Source organism: Lethenteron reissneri, unplaced genomic scaffold (genome assembly GCF_015708825.2).
Source record: "Lethenteron reissneri isolate LAM-NWPU_2019-01 unplaced genomic scaffold, ASM1570882v1 scaffold_1639, whole genome shotgun sequence".
Lineage (NCBI taxonomy): Eukaryota > Metazoa > Chordata > Hyperoartia > Petromyzontiformes > Petromyzontidae > Lethenteron > Lethenteron reissneri.
In genome coordinates, this window is record NW_026891376.1 from 989,459 (window position 1) to 1,007,763 (window position 18,305).

The 18,305-nt window shown below is 51.7% G+C and overlaps 1 protein-coding gene and 2 long non-coding RNA genes across 3 annotated transcripts; all 3 read right to left on the minus strand.

Annotated features, from left to right (window-relative positions):
* Positions 1-401: 401 nt before the first annotated feature.
* On the minus strand, positions 402-4,287 carry LOC133338988 (uncharacterized). The gene is made up of 4 exons (XR_009754642.1): positions 4,207-4,287; positions 3,270-3,351; positions 2,038-2,107; positions 402-482 (listed from the first exon to the last, which is right to left on the minus strand). It is a non-coding gene; the product is annotated as an uncharacterized LOC133338988 (long non-coding RNA).
* A 9,776-nt stretch (positions 4,288-14,063) lies between these two features.
* On the minus strand, positions 14,064-15,867 carry LOC133338987 (rho GTPase-activating protein gacV-like). The gene is made up of 2 exons (XM_061547128.1): positions 15,780-15,867; positions 14,064-14,782 (listed from the first exon to the last, which is right to left on the minus strand). The coding sequence occupies exon 2, from the start codon at positions 14,638-14,640 to the stop codon at positions 14,236-14,238; it is 405 nt and encodes a 134-aa protein (XP_061403112.1). The 5' UTR covers positions 14,641-14,782; positions 15,780-15,867; the 3' UTR covers positions 14,064-14,235.
* Positions 15,868-15,873: 6 nt separating this feature from the next.
* On the minus strand, positions 15,874-17,736 carry LOC133338989 (uncharacterized). The gene is made up of 3 exons (XR_009754643.1): positions 17,410-17,736; positions 16,668-16,770; positions 15,874-16,005 (listed from the first exon to the last, which is right to left on the minus strand). It is a non-coding gene; the product is annotated as an uncharacterized LOC133338989 (long non-coding RNA).
* Positions 17,737-18,305: the final 569 nt, after the last annotated feature.

Here is an 18,305-nt window from a genome sequence, read left to right on the forward strand (position 1 = left end):
ATGCCATACTGGCCTATGTGGCTATTGATGTGTTTTTGTTGTTACAGTACTGAGGCCAGTGCATAGATAATCATCAGTTTGTAGAAAGTCTGGCAGACTAGGATTGAACAATTATTGTAACCATCATGTGAGAAAAGAGATCAAAGTAAATATGGGAGTTCTAGTTAACTCCAAACTCTAGCTTCCAAAAGAGCGACTGCTAGGCTCTACATTATCACTCTCACTGTATCAGTCATTCAGCTGCTAATCAGCAGAAAAATACATATCCCCCCCCATGCAACATGGCCACCATGATGTTCCTCATGCAACATGGCCACCTTGACATCATCCATGCAACATAGTCGACATGACATCACCCCTGCAACATGGCCACTGTTACGTCTCACATGACTATTATTACCTTTGGGTGATCTTCTCCGGATGGAGGAAGTAACCGCAGTGTCGCAAGACCCGCCATTTCTTCCACCTTCAGCGTTGCTCATCTACACAAAGACAAAGGTTCCCCACATAGGATTCAACAAGGTGTTGAGTTAAGTGCAGTAGGTGAGTACTGAGTAAGCACCGATGATATCTGGGCTCCACATTCAGGAGGGTCCTGCTGATAGTTCAAAGTTAATGTGCAAGTTTATTGATGGGCTATGTGATATATTGGTGTGGCTGAGGACTGCTTTGTTGTTGTTTTTGCTGCCTTTCCCAATATTAAATCTTGACTTAAAGCTTTTGTGACTGCAGGAATTCATAATCTTTGGGTCTTTCCATAAAGTTGCGTAGATAGGTTCAAATTAAAAGAAAAAACGTGACGTTTCGATCACAACACAAGCGATCGTCATCAGGAAGAAAACAGAGGAGGAAAGCTGCTAAAACAGACTTCTTTAAAAGTTCAAAATGGGTGCAAGCCCAAGGGTCATAAACGAAGTGGGCGGGGCTAGTGATGTTAATATGAGAAATTAGCATGTTAATGTAAGATCGGAGAGTGGCCTCCACGGCGAGCACGCTGAGGTGGCTATGTTAATGTGAGAGATTAGCATGTTAATGTAAGATCGCAGAGCCGACGGTACGTGGCTACACCCATTTTAAACCTTTAAAACAGTCTGCTTTGAGCAGCTTTCCCCCTCTGTTTTCCTCCTGATGACGATCGCTTGTGTTATGATTAAAACGTCGTCATTTTTTGTTTATTTATTTTTAATTTGAACCTATCTACGTGACTTTACCGAAAGACCCAAAGAATATGGTTTCCCAATATTGATAAATAAGACTTGTATAATTAATTATTGATTTACAGTTACTGACTTGCTTTCCATTTTTCTACTTTGCACTCCTATTGTTTTATATTGTTTTCTGTTGTAACTTGCTGACCCTCCCATACTGGACATCTGTGAAAACAAGCTTCGTAGGTCATTGGATTCTTACAGTCTAAATAAAGATTTTGATTCTGATGTCAAATCTCAGCATTGGGATGTTTGTCTGATATCAAGATGCCACACCTGGATTTACATTGAGACAGAAAGAGGAACACGTGGATTGGAAGACACACAGGTTAATGGGATCATTCAAAATGTTAAGAAAACTGAGTGGGGCTGGGCCAGGACACGCCACGGCCAGAAGGGATGGTGATGGTTGATTGGTTGATCGTGAAGAATAATAACGAAGTGACAGACAATAACGGAGTGGCAGGAACGCATCTGAGAAAACGTCCGCCATCGAGATGGAGCTATGAAATAGTATCATAGAATGCAGAGCATGCGCTGGCCAGATTACTCCATCGCGAGATTGTGAGAGGTGCCAGTGGCTCGAGGAGGGAGGCCTTCATCCAACAGTGGATAGATAAGAATGCTCTAAATGTTTATACATAGATAGACAGGCAGGTACACAGACAGGATCTCAGAAAGACATTCTGATAGAAACACACACATACACACGGGTAGGCAAGCAGATGCACACCCAGGTAGACAGGTAGGCAACAGGCACATGGATGGAGAGTGGAGAACACACGTTCACCTCATACTTCACCGCGCGAGTCGAGGGACCCACACTTACCTCCATGGCAGTGACTTGCAGAGCAGCGTTGTGTACAGAGCTCACGTCGTTCCTGGCGTCGTCCGGGTCTCTGCGTGGAGAGCGGTGGAGAGCGGGGGAGAGAGGAGAGGGTCACGCAGAGTCGAGGGTGTGTGACGTAACTGGTTCCAATGTCACAACACGAATCAGGTCACAGCACGGACTCACATCATCAACACCGACTCTGATCAGCACGGTTGGCTATGTACTGTGCGAAAGAAGTTCAACATACATACATCACCATAAACCCAGATGAATAACATGGGCTTGCCTCATCAATACGGACTCACATCAACACGAACTCACATCATCAGCACGAACTCACATCATCAGCACGGACTCACACCATCACCACGAATCTACAGAAACAACATGGACTCACATCATGACCATTAACCTACGTAAATATCATGGACTTGTATCATCAATACGGACTCATACACTCAACATGAAACCACATCATCAGCAATAACCCACAATCGGCACGAATCCACGTAACCAACACAGACTCACATCTTCACCATGAACCCACATCATCAACACTGACTCACATTTCGAATTAAAGCTTTCGTGACTGCAGGGATTCGTCTTCTTGGATCTTTCGGTAAAGTCACGTAGAAGGGAAGTAATAAAATAATTAAGAAAATATTTTAGTATACTGATGATACTATGTAGTTTATACTTTCGTTTTTTACGTGGTTGTTTAGTTACTGCAGCTACATACTATTAACATTCCTTCCCTTTATTAATGCTACCCCTATCCCCTCCCTTTGATGCTGCTAATCCTGAATAATGCACGGGCATAATATGACTTTGAAAACCCCCTGCCCACCTCCTACGCATTTCACAAGTAGTACTAATCACATACCTGTATTTCCCATAAATATGCTAAATTCCTCTTGATATAAGGCGCCCTTCCCCCCTTCCAACCCAGCTTAAATATACGCTCCAAGCGTGGTGGTGTTTCATTCAGACGCTGTCTCCCCGACAGACCTGGTCTTCACCTGAGGACGGCTGCTTGCGTTGTGGCCGAAACGTCGTGAGAATTGTATTTTATTATGTTTTATTTTTATTCTTTTATTACTTCCCTTCTACGTGACTTTACCGAAAGAACCAAGACTGACTCACATCTTCACCATGAACCCACATCAACACAGACTGACACCCTCACCGCGAACCCACGACACGGACTCACACCCTCACATAATCCTCACCTCGTCGAGGCTCGCTCCGATGGCTTCAGCTGCTGCACGATGTCGTCTCTCCGCGCCTCTCGATCGCCGCCTTTCGCCCAAACTGCCAGAGGCACGTGGGGGGCGGGGCCAGGAAACCACGCCCTCCGTGACGTAACAGTCCGGAGCTCCTCCCCCTCAGCACCTTCCCCCCCCTATGCCCCCCTCCCTCCACTAACACCTCCACGAAAACAGACCACTACTAACACCACCACTAACAACCCCACCACTACTAACAACAACCCCACCACTAGCACCACCACTAACAACAATCCCACGAACACCACTACTAACAACAACCCCACGACCACTAACAACCCCACCACTAACACACCACCACTAACACACCACCACTAACGTACCACCACTAACACACCACCACCACTAACACACCACCACCACTAACACACCACCACCACTAACACACCACCACTAACGTACCACCACTAACGCACCACCACTAACGCACCACCACTAACGCACCACCACTAACACTCCACCACCACGAACACCCCATCACTAACGTACCACCACTAACACACCACCACCACTAACACACCACTAACACACCACCACTAACAACCCCACCACTAACACCCCACCACTAACGTACCACCACTAACACACCACCACCACGAACACCACCACCACTAACACACCACCACTAACAACCCCACCACTAACACCCCACCACTAACGTACCACCACTAACACACCACCACCACTAACACACCACCACCACTAACACACCACCACCACTAACACACCACCACCACGAACACCACCACCACTAACACACCACCACCACTAACACACCACCACCACTAACACACCACCACTAACGTACCACCACTAACACACCGCCACTAACGTACCACCACTAACACACCACCACCACTAACACACCACCACCACTAACCCACAGCGGAGATCCACTCCTCCTCAGCTGATCTCCACTCGCGGCGGCTGCTGCTGCTCTCCGCACCTCTCTACCGCCGCCTTTCGCACAAACTACCATAGGCAAGTGGGGGGCGGGGCCAGGAAACCACGCCCTTCATGACGTCACTATCTTTCAACTCCTCCCCCCTCCAGCCCCCTCCCCCATACCCCCTCCCCCGCTGCTACTTCCGCTTCCGCCGGGGCGAGTGGCGCCAACTTCTGAAGCGGTTCGCTGTCTGGGCCTCCTCAGGGTCGACTCAGCCTGAAAGTGAGAACCTCGCGTGGTGTGGACACCTCAGCAGTGGTGGGGGAGAGACAAAGGCGGCCCACAGCCGCAAGCTTCTAAACAGCTATTGGGCTCACGGCATCGGTTCAAGCAGAGCCCGGCTCTGCTGCTGCTGCTGCTGATGAGGCACTGAAAGTGGAAACCGGCCCAGAGTGGCGCTCGAGTTGAGCCATTGCTGCTGATGAGAGGCACTCCCAGACGGCCGTACGGCTGATGGGATGAGTCAAAGAGACTTTGCTTCATCTCTGCACGGAATGATTTATTGTGGAGGCCAATCGCCTGCTGGCGGAATGGGCCTCCACTAGAGGCCGCTAAATAGGGTATTTGGTCTACTCTTCCACGCTGGTCTACACGTGTTGGAGCAAGGTGAGCGTACCCACCCTTTACCCCACCACGTGCGGCAGAGGTGCAGGTTCCATTCCATCGCCCACACACCCACCCCACCCACCCACCAACTCACCAACTCACCACTCTCACCCATCGACTCACCCACACAGTGACACGCGGAGACACACGGAGACACACAGGGACATAGAGCCTTGACACAGTGGTTGTGTCGGCGGTGTCAGAGTAGCAGGATCAATGTGGTGGTTGAGGTTTTAGTTGTGGTTTAGGTGGTTATGTTGGTTATAGTGCTTTTGGTTGTGGTTAAGTGTGGTTGTGTAGGTGGTGGATATTATAGTTGTGGGGGTTATATTTTTCGTGGCAATAGTTGTGTACGTGGTGGTTGCGGTGGTCATGGATATAGTTGTTATAGTTGAGGTTGTGGTGGTTGTAGTTATAGCTATGGTGGTTATGTTATGGTTGTTGTGGTTATGCTTGTGGTTATAATTGTGATTGTTGTTGGTGGTTGTTGTGGTCAAAGTTGTGATGGTTATGTTATGTTTTTGTGGTTATATTTGTGATGAAGGTGGTTATGTTGGCTGCCATGGTTGTTTATGTATGTGTAGGGCTGTTACAGAGGGTCTGTTGTGTAGGGCTGTTTGCATAGGGGCTAACGGAAAACAGACACAGTGGGCGGGGTCTCCGTGAGCACACGGGGTGGTGCCCGCAACGACGTCCGTACTGGACGGCGTGAGGGGGGTTTCGATCCTCTAGGGGGGTATAAAAAGGGTTGAGCCAGAGAGCTCGGGGCTCAGTCTTAGAGTAGTTAAGGGAAGAGAGAAGACCGGCCAGATAGGCCCTGGACTCCCCCTGGGACGCCGCCCTTGTAAGGGCAGTGCAGGCTGGAGCCAGTGGCGTGGTCCCGGAACCAGAGTCAGACCTCTGGGATTCCGGGTACCGTAGCCCGACTAACCAGTGTCGGGCCAGACAGCCTCCCCTAGCCCGTTAGCGGAGGACTCGGCTAGGAAGGCTAGCTAGGGGTGAATTCCCAGTTGTACGGGTGAGGGGGCCGATACATCCCTCCAGTACTGTAAAGACATTGTGTAAATAAATACGTGTGCCTTACCCCGTTGTCCACGAGTCTTCAAGAACACTTCATCTGGCGTCAGAAGAACCAAGAACATGGACACGCGCCGATCAGCTCGAGCCAGGGAACAGCAGACGGAAGACGCCGCCGAAATTGTCGAGCCCGAGATGGCTCAACAAGACGACGTGCAGCCGGGGCCGGACGCGTGCTTACCGGAGCGTCGCCATGAAGAGGAGCAGCGGGGAGACAACCTGAGGCTGGCTCACGAGAGGCTGGCGGAACTGCTCTACGCCGCTGCCGCTACGCTGGAGAACATCACACGGCTGGGGGCTGGTGGTCCACCGCGGGGCGAGGGGAACCGGTGTATGGAGCGCCTTCCCGCCATTTCTGAAGATTCAAATTTTGAATTTCCCGCCATCGACGCAGCGACCGCTAGGGGCGTGGCCAACCTCAACCTGGGGTCCGACATCGGCCGCGCTGGGGCTGCCGCATCAACGACGGAGGAGGGCGCGTCATCAAAGCTGCGACAGGCGATGCCATCTGCCATTCGCGCCGAGACGCAGCCGAGTCGGGGAGGCAGCAGCCCACGGGACTCCACGGCAACCGCTGCACTACACCAAAGGCTGCCCCCGCTTAAGGAATTCGTGGGCGCAGAGGGCGACTGGAGCGGCTTCCGAAGACGCTTCCTCGCCCACCAAGAAATGGCTAAATGGACAGACGAAGAAGCTCTCAGCGCCCTGCCGGCGCTCCTGGACGGCGACGCGCTTGCCGCCCTAACATCGGCACCAAAGGAAAGGCGCTCTACGTTACCGATGGCGCTGCAGCTGCTGGGAGGGGTCTACGGACCATCGGCGGAATGCAGACAGGAGTTCTACGACCGCAAGCGGGGAGAAAAGGAGTCGCCCCTAGCGTACCGAACGAGCCTCCTGGCGATGGCCAAGTCGGCCTTCCCCCGTATGGATGACGACGGCATCGACGCTATGGTAACGGAGAAGATACTCCTCCTGGCCGACGATCTTGACATCGCTGTCGTCGCACAGGAGGACGCGGAAATGACATCGCTCCAGGCGGCGCGGCTCCTCCACGCAAACCTCCTGTCGCTTCGGCGCAAAGCCAGCAGGGCATCGGCGGGGCGTGCGGTGGCTGCAGCCACCCTTCCGACGGAGGAACTCTACGCCGTCGACCACCGACGGCAACAGGCGACGAGTGCACGGCCGGGCCAGGACGGGTCGGGCCGTTCCGACCATTCGTCACCTCCGACGTCGCTCCCGCGGTGTTTTAACTGCGGCGTCCGGGGCCACGTCGCCTCGGGATGCCGCTCTCCTCGTCAGCGCGGGACGACACCTCACCGGGACGACGGGCCTCATCCCAAGCTCCACCATCAAAAACCGGCGAGTCGCGGCACCCCACACGTTTGGCCCACACACACACCCGTCACGCACTCAAACACCGCGACGAGAGGGGGGCCGGTATCACGCACCATCGCACCATCACGCACCACTCCGGGTACCCATATCGAACCCGGCCAGTGGTCCGTGCTGGCCGATCGTGTGGTTGCCGCATCGTCGGGGTCGTCGGCCGTTGTAGGATATATCGACGGGGTGGAAGTGCGCATCCTGGTCGATACGGGGGCATCGGCGACTATTATTTCGGAATTAATTTATAACATTCTCCCTGTCCGGAGTCGTCCCTTGATGCCAGTTAACATACCATTCTATGCGGCTAACGGGGGCTCACTTGGCATCATCGGACAAATTCGTGCCCAAATTTGTATCGGGGAAATAAAATTGTCTGGGCCGATTTTTGTTTCTTCCTCGCTGGCGGTTCCGTGCCTGCTGGGGACGGACTTCCTGGCCAAGATGCCGATTGTAATTTTGATCGACCAGGGGTGCATAGAGCTTCCATCGGGCAGACGCATGGCGTTTCTGCCATCACCGGTTGCGACTCGGACGGCGTTCGCGACGGTGCCGGCGTTCGTGGAGAGAACGGTACGCGTTCCTCCGGGAACGCAAATGTTGGTACCCTTGAAACTTCGGCGGCCCCTCGTTAAGGGTGCTGGGGCACAAGGGGTACTGTTGGGACCGTCTAGGGCCGGGGTTAGTGGACCTGACTTACTACCGGCCCAGACCATAGTGAGAGGGGATGGTGAACCCTTCATCGCGGTCCTAAATGTGGGCTCGCGGACGGTGGTGCTCCCACAGGGGACCGTGCTTGCTCACGCAACGCCGGTGCCGTGTGAGGAGCCCGCCGTAAATTCCGTCAACACTGTCCCTGCGTCGCGACCGCGTTCGGACAGCGATGAAGGGTGGCTCGAGGCGCTTTGTGCGGGATCGACGGACCTGTCCGATTCAGAGCGTCAACAACTTAAAACGCTACTGCGAGAATTTTCCGACGTTTTTAGTCGAAATAAATATGATTTGGGTTGCACTCACTTGCTGCGTCACCATATTGACACGGGTGACAGCGCGCCAATTCGCCAAAATCCGTTTCGGTTGAGTCCCGCCGAAAAGGACCATGTCAAATCGGCTGTTGATGACATGTTAGCCGCGGACATCATTTCTCCTTCCACCAGCCCTTGGGGAGCGCCGATCGTCCTGGTTAAAAAGCAGGACGGTTCGTTGCGGTTTTGCGTTGACTTCCGGCGTCTTAATAAAATTTCGGTTGCCGACGCATACCCGCTCCCTCGGATGGATGAATCGCTTGACGCCTTGGCGGGAGCGCGATTCTTTTCCACACTCGATTTACTTTCGGGATTCTGGCAGCTTCCTCTGGATGATGAGTCAAAGCCTAAAACTGCTTTTCGTACACCGCACGGCTTGTTTCAATTCAACAGGTTGCCGATGGGCTTACACTCAGCCCCGGCAACTTTCCAGCGTTTAATGGGATTGGTTTTGGCTGGACTGCAATGGGAGTCGTGCCTCATTTATTTGGATGACGTTATCGTCTTTGGTAAAACTTTTGATGAGCATCTCCAGAGGTTGCGGGCGGTTTTCCTAAAGATGCGGGCTGCTAATTTGAAATTTAAGCCCCAAAAATGCCATTTGTTGCGTGATTCGGTGCGTTATTTGGGGCACATCGTGGGACGCTCAGGTATTGCTACCGATCCCGCCAAAACGCAGTGTGTCAGCTCCTGGCCGACTCCCACCTCGGTGGGAGAGGTCAGGAGTTTCATTGGGTTCGCGTCGTATTATCGACGGTTTGTTGCTGATTTTGCAACAATTGCTAAACCCCTGCACGCTCTAACATCTAAAGGGGTTCGTTTCCACTGGGGTCAAGAGGAGGAGGCTGCGTTCCTCTCCCTTCGGGACGCCCTGGTGAAAGCCCCTCCCTTGATCTACCCTGACTTTTCGAAACCCTTTTTGCTCGACACCGATGCGAGCAACACGGGTATTGGGGGTGTGCTTTCCCAGGTGGTTGATGGCGTTGAACGGGTGGTCGCGTACGGTAGTCGGGTGTTGTCTCCTGCGGAGCAGAGATATTGTGTTACCCGTAGAGAACTGTTGGCAATTGTTTTTTTCATCCAACAGTACCGCCCATATCTGTACGGTCGGCATTTCACCGTCCGCACAGATCATGCGGCACTACAGTATGCCCTGCGGGTTCAACAACCATCGGGACAGTTGTCTCGATGGTTGGAGGTTCTCCAGGATTTTGATTTTGAGACCACTTACCGTAAGGGCGTTCGCCATACCAACGCGGACGCTCTGTCACGCATGCCAACCACCTCGGAATGTGCATGCCTCCTGGGGTCGGGACGTTGCAGACCTTCATGGGACGCATCGGTCCCGATCCTGGCAGCCACCGACGACGACGAGCCACTGCCTGATAATTCGATCGAACAACAGGGAAGGGATTCCCTGTTGGGGTTGCCCGTCACTGAGTGGGGGCGCCTCCAAATGGAGGATACCTCCCTCCTCGGGTGGCGTCGTCGCGTCGGGGGTGCTGGCCGGGTGAAAGGTGATTCGGGTGCATGGGAAATGGTACAGGGTCTGCTCATGCATTGGGACGCAAAATCACAGCGACATCGGCTGGTCGTCCCTTCGGAGTTGCGAGGCAAAGTGGTGTGGGCCGCGCATGAGCGCCTGTTACATCTGGGGACTCTAAAGACCCTTGCACTGATACAACTAGATTTTTTTTGGCCTGGTATGACAAAGGATGTGGGGGATCTTTTGAGTTCATGCCCGCGGTGTGCGCAACGGAAACCGCCGGCGCGGGAGTCTAACCCGCCTTTACAATCAATCAAGGTGTCCAGAATAAATGAGCTTGTCGCACTGGACATCTTGGGGCCATTTCCCGCCACCCCCAGGGGCAATAGGTATTTGCTGACAGGAGTCGAGTATTTTACGCGCTGGCCCATGGCCTGGCCCCTTGCCAACCAGTCGGCAGCAGCCATCGTGGACGCCTTTGTTCAGGGATACGTCCTGGACAAAGGTGCTCCGGAACGGCTGCTGACCGACCAGGGTAAAAATTTTTCCAGCAAATTACTTAAACAAGTCTGTGACCTCTTAGGCACAAAGAAAATTCGGACCTCCCCGTATCACCCACAGACCGACGGAATGGTCGAGCGCCTGCATCGCACCATTTCGTCAATGATGGCACAGCAGGTCTCAGATTCTCAAACTGATTGGGACCTGCATATTCAGGGGGTCTTGGCGGCATACCGGATGGCACCCCATGCAGCTACGGGGTTTTCCCCCTTTTACCTTATGTACGGTCGCGAACCCGACCCGCCTGTTCGCGCCCAGCTGCAGATCCCCGACCCGCAAGGAAAAACTAAATTGGCTGACCACGTCAAATTTAATCTGGCTAAATTAACAGAGGCGCGGGATGCTGCGAGGTTGAACTTGGACCTCCGTCAAAAGGCGAACGAGCGCCTCAGGTTGGGTCGGGCGCATGTCATACAGTGGAAACCGGGGGACAGGGCATGGTTGCACTGTCCCCAAGTACCCCTGGCTACCTCCCCTAAGCTGGCGCGGCCGTGGCGGGGCCCTGTGGAAGTGGTCGAGGTCTTGCGACCACAGTGCGTGCGCATTCGTTGGGGGAAGCGGCGATGGTTCGTGCACCCCTCTCGGTTGAAACCTTTCGTCGCGGCACACAAACCCACTTCACACATGCGTGGCCAGACGTGTGGGGGGTCGACCGACTCACTAGGTCCGTCTCCACCGCGCTCACCTAATGCCTTGCCGGCCGTGCCACCTCCAGGTGCATCGAGACTGACGGGCTCACGCCCGACCACCCCTTCTGGGGATACCAACAGTCACGAGGCATCAGAGGAGGCCTCGCTCCCGGACGGACGATTACCACCTGACGGTCCGCCACCCGGGGTTTCCCCGTGTGAGGGGCCCGCCGCAAGGACACGCGCAAAAATGCGCAGACTGTTGTGAAACCGCAAGGACACGCGCAAAAAAAAAAATGCGCAGACTGTTGTGAAACCGCAAGATGTGTATATATGTTGTGTTCATTGTGTGTTGTGTGGGGGGGGTGTGTTCCCTGCCCATTGAATTCACATACGTTATGCTCACCTGCTGTTGCGTGTATGGTGGCTTCGCTGCAAATTGTATATAGTTTGTTCTTACGGTATCCGTATTTATTCGGGGGGGGTGCGTCGGATTGTTCCCTTTCGGGGTTGAGGGTTTTGTTGTTGTCATTGTTGTTGTTGTTGTCGTTGTTGCTGTTGTTTCCTTCATGTTAGTGTTAAAAAAAAAAACGTTTTTTTTAAGGCACACGCGGGGGTCCAGGGGTTAAATAACCTTTATTGAAAGTTGTTGCAGCCGGGACGGCTGCGAGCTGTACAGGGGGGGGTGATGTAGGGCTGTTACAGAGGGTCTGTTGTGTAGGGCTGTTTGCATAGGGGCTAACGGAAAACAGACACAGTGGGCGGGGTCTCCGTGAGCACACGGGGTGGTGCCCGCAACGACGTCCGTACTGGACGGCGTGAGGGGGGTTTCGATCCTCTAGGGGGGTATAACAAGGGTTGAGCCAGAGAGCTCGGGGCTCAGTCTTAGAGTAGTTAAGGGAAGAGAGAAGACCGGCCAGATAGGCCCTGGACTCCCCCTGGGACGCCGCCCTTGTAAGGGCAGTGCAGGCTGGAGCCAGTGGCGTGGTCCCGGAACCAGAGTCAGACCTCTGGGATTCCGGGTACCGTAGCCCGACTAACCAGTGTCGGGCCAGACAGCCTCCCCTAGCCCGTTAGCGGAGGACTCGGCTAGGAAGGCTAGCTAGGGGTGAATTCCCAGTTGTACGGGTGAGGGGGCCGATACATCCCTCCAGTACTGTAAAGACATTGTGTAAATAAATACGTGTGCCTTACCCCGTTGTCCACGAGTCTTCAAGAACACTTCATATGTGTAGGGAGCGGTAGAGTCGCGGTCAACACGCCGCGCTACAAACCCGTGGACACAAGTTCGATTCCCGCTCACGGCCAACACCAGTGACGATCATCTGAACCAGTCCAGGGCCTCCCCTACGTCGACTCTGCCTCAAATGAGTACCTGTTGCTGTGTGTAATAAACATCGCCACTCGGGAGACAAAGACGGTCGGGTATGGGGCTTTCCACCCACCCGCTTGTGTGCCACACTGCCGGCCTCCATAGGTGCTCGCTAACAGCACTTGCCCCGACAGTCTGTTAAATTCTGTACGGGAGATTTTTTTATTTTGTCTTTGTAGGTGTTGAACTTCTTTCGCACCGTACGTAGCCACTTGTGCTAACCGGAGGTGTGGTTATAGTTGTAGTGGTTATGTTATGGTTATAGTTGTGATCATATTATGGTTGTGGTTATAGTTGTGTCCGTAGTTTTCGTGCATAGAATTGTGGTTTTATATTATGGCGATAGTTGTGGGTGTGGTTATAATTGTAGTTGATGGTTTTGGTTACAGTTGTGGTTATATCTGTGGTTCTAGTTGTGGATGAATTTGTGGTTCTAGTTGTCGTTATATTTGTGGTTATAGTTGTGATTATGTTCGTGGTTGAATTTGTGGTTCTAGTTGTGGTTTTAGTTATGGTTGTTGGTTGTGGTGGTTCTACTGGCGCAGATGGTGGGATGGAGGACACCTTCTGGGTCCCCTGCCCATGCGGTTCCAACAGCGATGGCTCCAGCCGGCACTGTTGCCCCTGTGCTATGTGAGTCACAAAACATTGCCTTGCAGTCATTTTAGGAGCCCTCGCCTTCTCCAACTTCATTTGCAGCGTACATAGCCAATCGTGCTAACCGGGGGTACATTAAAACCTCGCCACAAAAGCCCTGTTGCTCGTGAGCTTAGCGACTCAAATAAATCAGGTGCTAGGTTTGCGTGATTAATGCTTACAAATCGGGGTCCATAATGATGAATATGGCAGGTCGAGTTCTATCCATTTAAAACCAAACGTGTTTTTTACTAACCAGATTACAGGCGGTGCGTTCGACACCATTTGGAATGCGCTGTTGCGATGTGCTGTTCCTTTGAAACCATTATCAACACTGAGAAACCCACACAGTGATTTCCTTGATTGAAACAATGCAATGTTTGTTATCCAAACCACTATTGGCTCCCATAACACGTTTTTTACACGCAGAATCCAATAGTGGTCACTGTTGGACCAGAACCAGAAACATTACCATCTGCACATGGAGGCATCTTTCAATCATATATTTTTCACAGTTGGGAAAACATGTACGACATTAAGGAGATATTTGCCAGCATATTCTACTTAATCACTGTACGCGATGATGACAAATGTTGCATTTCTCAATCGTCAATAATTGTTGCACCAAGCTCAAAGGAACCCAATCTGGATGTGTCATTACGTTCACTGTATGCACAGGCATTGTCGGAAACTGTTGCCATACTTCAGACAAGACAGCACACATTCAGTTGTCTTTTTAAAACCTGCACCATCTGAAGAACCAAAGTAGGACGGTGCTCTTCTGGAGCAATATTTAAAGGAAGTCGGTTGTTACTGCCGCTAACCCTGAGCCCAAGTTCTTGTGGCCTGGCTTCTGGGTGAGTTTGCAGTCTCCAGCCAGCCAGAGAATCAGCAGCCACAGATTTTCCAATAAAACCTTGTTTCGGTTTGATCCACCGAACAATATCCACTGACCACACCACAAGTAAAGCAATAATGTAACTGAACAAAAATACGAATAAATTAGGACGGTTTATTAAATGCATTGTATCCAAGGAAATATGTACAGCAATAGACAAAATATATACAGAAATAGACTACAAATATTTACACTAATAGACTAAAAATGTGTATCACGGGGGGAGGGTGGGTGGTGTGGTGATAGCAGTCGTGGTTTACACAAATGTACGACCACCACCACTACCACCCCTACTGTGGGGTGGACCGGCCACCGCACAGTAGCACGTGGCGGAGGAGTGAGCGTATTGCTCTCCCCACACGAGCCATGCACCCTCGCTTCTTATTCATTTCCTTCATCTCCTTTTCCTCCTCCAACTTCTCAAACACCTGCACCATCATCTCCTCCACTACCATAATTCCCCCCTTATCCGGCTCCTCCGTCTCCTCCGTCTCCTCCGGCTTATCCTCCTCCAGCTCCTCCTCCGGCTCCTCCTCCGGCTCCTCCTCCTCCTCCGGCTCCTCTTCCACCGTCTCCTCCGTCTCCTCTTCCTCCTCCACGTCCGTCACCTCATTCTCTAACTTCTCAACCTCCTGCACCATCATCTCCTCCACCACCATCTTCTCTTCCTCCACCATATTTCCCCCCTTATCCATCTCCTCCTCTGTCTCCTGATCCTGTTCCTCCGTTTTCTCTTCCTCCTCCACCTCAGTCTTTTGGTCTCCCTCATTTTCCACCACAACCTCTGTTTCCTCTTCAGAGGTCTGGGCAAGTGAGCTGGGCTGCACCGGTTTCACTCTGTGAAGACACACGCACGACACGACTCCACCTTTTGCTATGACAGAGATTGCAGTCACCTCCCCATCTCCCGTTGGTGTGGCAGATTAAACCGAGCTTAATAACAATGAAAAAATTGAGTACGTTTCATGTCAGAGCTGTCATTCTGATGGGACAAGATTATCACGAAGGAATGTACCACTGTGTCTCATACAGTCTGCTGTAGTGTCGCAGTAGCAGGCAGCGTTGCTTTGTAAATACAACTAAGTAATTTGTCATGATTTCTTTTTGTTTTCATGATATATTCTAATTGGGGCAAATATGACCCCTGGCACACAATGGCCTACTCGTTTTGAACGAACTTAGGGGAGATCTTCAACATCCACTGCAAAAGAGAGGGTACATCATGTCTTGACATCCCGTCATGGCAGTAATAACCATCAAGAGTGCTGCCGCTGGGCCGCATCACCCATGCACGATTGTTGTAAAAATATCTGATGGTGATTCGTGTTAGATAAAGCTGCCCATCTTGACTTCGATGGTATCTCAGAGTGCTTTACAACGCAATGAGGCACTTACATATCACATCTCGCACCTCAACGCATTTTACGGTGAATGAAGGGTTAGATGGTGAAGATGTAGCCGCATGGTTATGTGGGCTCACCCACAAACCAATTATGGAAAATAAATCGGTCTACAGATGAATATACACGTGGGGTAGGCTGGAATGCACTTGTGTTCTCCCCCCGTTCTGCATGGGTTTCCTCTGGGTTCAGCAGCTTCTTCCCCCGAAACTGAACCCACAACAACACAACTGGTCTTGGATCAAAATCGACCTCTAAAGCACTCAATTGGGATCACACACAGCAACTTTGTTCCCAACTGCGAACAAAACTGGGCAGGGCCCTCTTGAATATTTTGTCTTGAGACTCAATGATGTTCATTCTGCATAAACAAGCATAATAATAATGATACAAAATAATAAACACATACACAGGACACATGCAGATTTGCTTACCGTGGCTCAGTGGCTCCAGACTTTGCATCGTATTCTCCGGAGCCCTCTTCTCTGGATCTCAGCGCTATCCGGCCCTGCACACTGCGAGCAGCGGGTGGTGGTAGCGGTGGTAATGGTGGTGCTGGTTGTGGCCGTGGCTGCCCCTTGATCATGGACCTCGGCCATGCCCTGAAGCCAGCTGTGTGCGAGCGCCTGAGTGGGAGTCATCCGAAGATTTGGATCCCATCTGTTGAGATACACGCGGGGGCACACGTGGTGAGAGGCACGTTACAAGGATTTACGTTTTTTCCCTTCCACGAGGTCCAGGAATTCTCACCAGCAGCGGGGAGTACTCCACTGCCCAGTAGCCTAAAAATGCACTTAGCCTGCCACTGCCCATCTTTCATGGGCCTCCACAGACACCGATCTTGACACTGCTGGTACAGGTCATCGGCAGGTTCACTCAGTTTCACATCCTCCTGTACCACATCAGTTCCACCTCTTGTGATATGGCTCAGCGGTGACGACGTGACCCAGACGTACCACATTCTCCACATGTAGAGTTTTGTTATTCAAATTTTGGACTTTCGGATCGGACGAAGAGGAAGAAAAAAATGGGGGCCTATGGGTGTCTCTAACGATTACTTGAAGGAGAGTGACTGAAATGAGAATCCTTGTGGGGAGGTGTGGGAGAGGGGAATGGGCAGGCGGGAGGTTGTCTTACTCTATCTACTGTAGGCAAAAATGGACACAGTCCACCAACTCTGGGCCCAGGAGATGATGAATAAGAATGAGAGGGTGGAGCTGGTGATTGATGGAGTGTGATCACCAATAATTTGGAGGAGATTGAGTGATGGGGAATCCTCGTGGGGGGCAGCAGGGGGAAGAGGGAGAGGAGGCAGTTCTTACTGGAGGCAGCGGCTGATAAAGTCCACAAACTCCGTGTCCTGGCTCTTGAGCACAGAGTGTAGTGGGAAGCTCCCCGGCAGGCTGTATGGTTTCTTCCAACCACCTGCAGGGGCCATGCACAGCGGAAGAGAGAGATATACATAGTTACAAACCACATCACCCACCTACCCACTCACCCACCTACCCACCCACTCACCCACCTATCCACCCACCCACTCGCCAACCCACTCACCTAACCATCCCCCCATGGCCTACTCAACAACAATAACTGCCATTTGCCACTAAGTGGCAGTGACATCACCATGGTGCTTGTACCAGGCTATGTACACTTTAAGGCCACCTGAAGTGTCAAAAGCTCACTCGCAGGAGGTCATGGGATAGACTCCGGTACCATGGGTTGACTGATTGAGATGACTGACTGGTAATTAAATTTAAGGTGGAGGGGTTACCAGCCTCTCGCAGCCATTGGCCTCAGTGGTGGCTACAAGCCCCATGAGGGGAATTGCATGTTGAAATTGACCTTCCCTCCCTTGGCATTGCTTACCACAGCGTTACCGACCGGCACCACCTTTGAGGTAGGGTGTTGTTTTGCAAATTAACCCCGCCACCCCCTCACCCCCCCACCCACGCACACGCCTACCCATCCACCTACCCATCCACCTACCAACCCTTCTACTCAGAAAAAAACATCACTCCGTTGGAATTATGCAATAACAGCCCCAAGCCACCCCTTTTAACTTACCAAAGTATATCAATCCGTAAGGAGCGGCATGTATGAAGTTTCTTGGGGGCACACCCAGCCTCTGCACACGGTTCAGACAAAGACAGAGGTCAATCATAAAGCCTCAGTAGACTGTTGGGGCAAGTGCTGTAAGCAAATAGCAGCATGTATTGAAGCTGGAACTGTGGCACACGAGGGCATGGTTGATCACAACGCCCCAGGTACGTCACACACCAAACTAGGTACTTATTTGAAGCGGAGTTGATCTAGGAGAGGCCTCGGGACCAGTTCTGATAATTGAACCTCAGGGCGGTACCCCAGGGTACCATAGTTCCCCGGCTCTCGCATAATGTCCGTGATGCAATCATTTTAGTCTGGTGATGGTCGGCGATGCGGTAATCGATTCATCTCAACGAGCTGTACACAATGCACTCTTAAAAGTTTAATTTTTCGAAAACGGATTTTTTTTATGCTAATATTTGGTGTTTCGACATCGCGGAGTAGCACTGATTTCGCATTCATCTTCTTGTTTCTTTCGGTAAAGTCACGTAGAAGGGAAGTAATAAAATAATAAAAAAATAATAAAAATAAAACATAATAAAACAATTCTCACGACGTTTCGGCTACAACGCAAGCAGCCGTCTTCAGGTGAAGAATGAGACACTACCAAACTAGGAGCTTATATATAAGCTGCATTGGGGGTTGAAGAGCGCCTTAACAAAAAGAATGTGCATGTGAAGAGGGATTTAGCATATTCATGGAAAATGCGTAGGCGTTGGGCGGGGGGGTGTCAAAGTCATTATGCCCATGCATTATGCAGGATCAGCAGCAACCAAGGGGGGTGCAGGGATTAGCAGTAACAAAGGAAAGGAATGTTAATGATATGTAGCTGCAGTTACTCAACAACCACGTAGTTT

Excerpts from the sequence above, each read along its gene's own strand:
- LOC133338987 (XM_061547128.1), bottom strand. The coding sequence starts at position 14,640 with ATGGATAAGGGGGGAAATATGGTGGAGGAAGAGAAGATGGTGGTGGAG.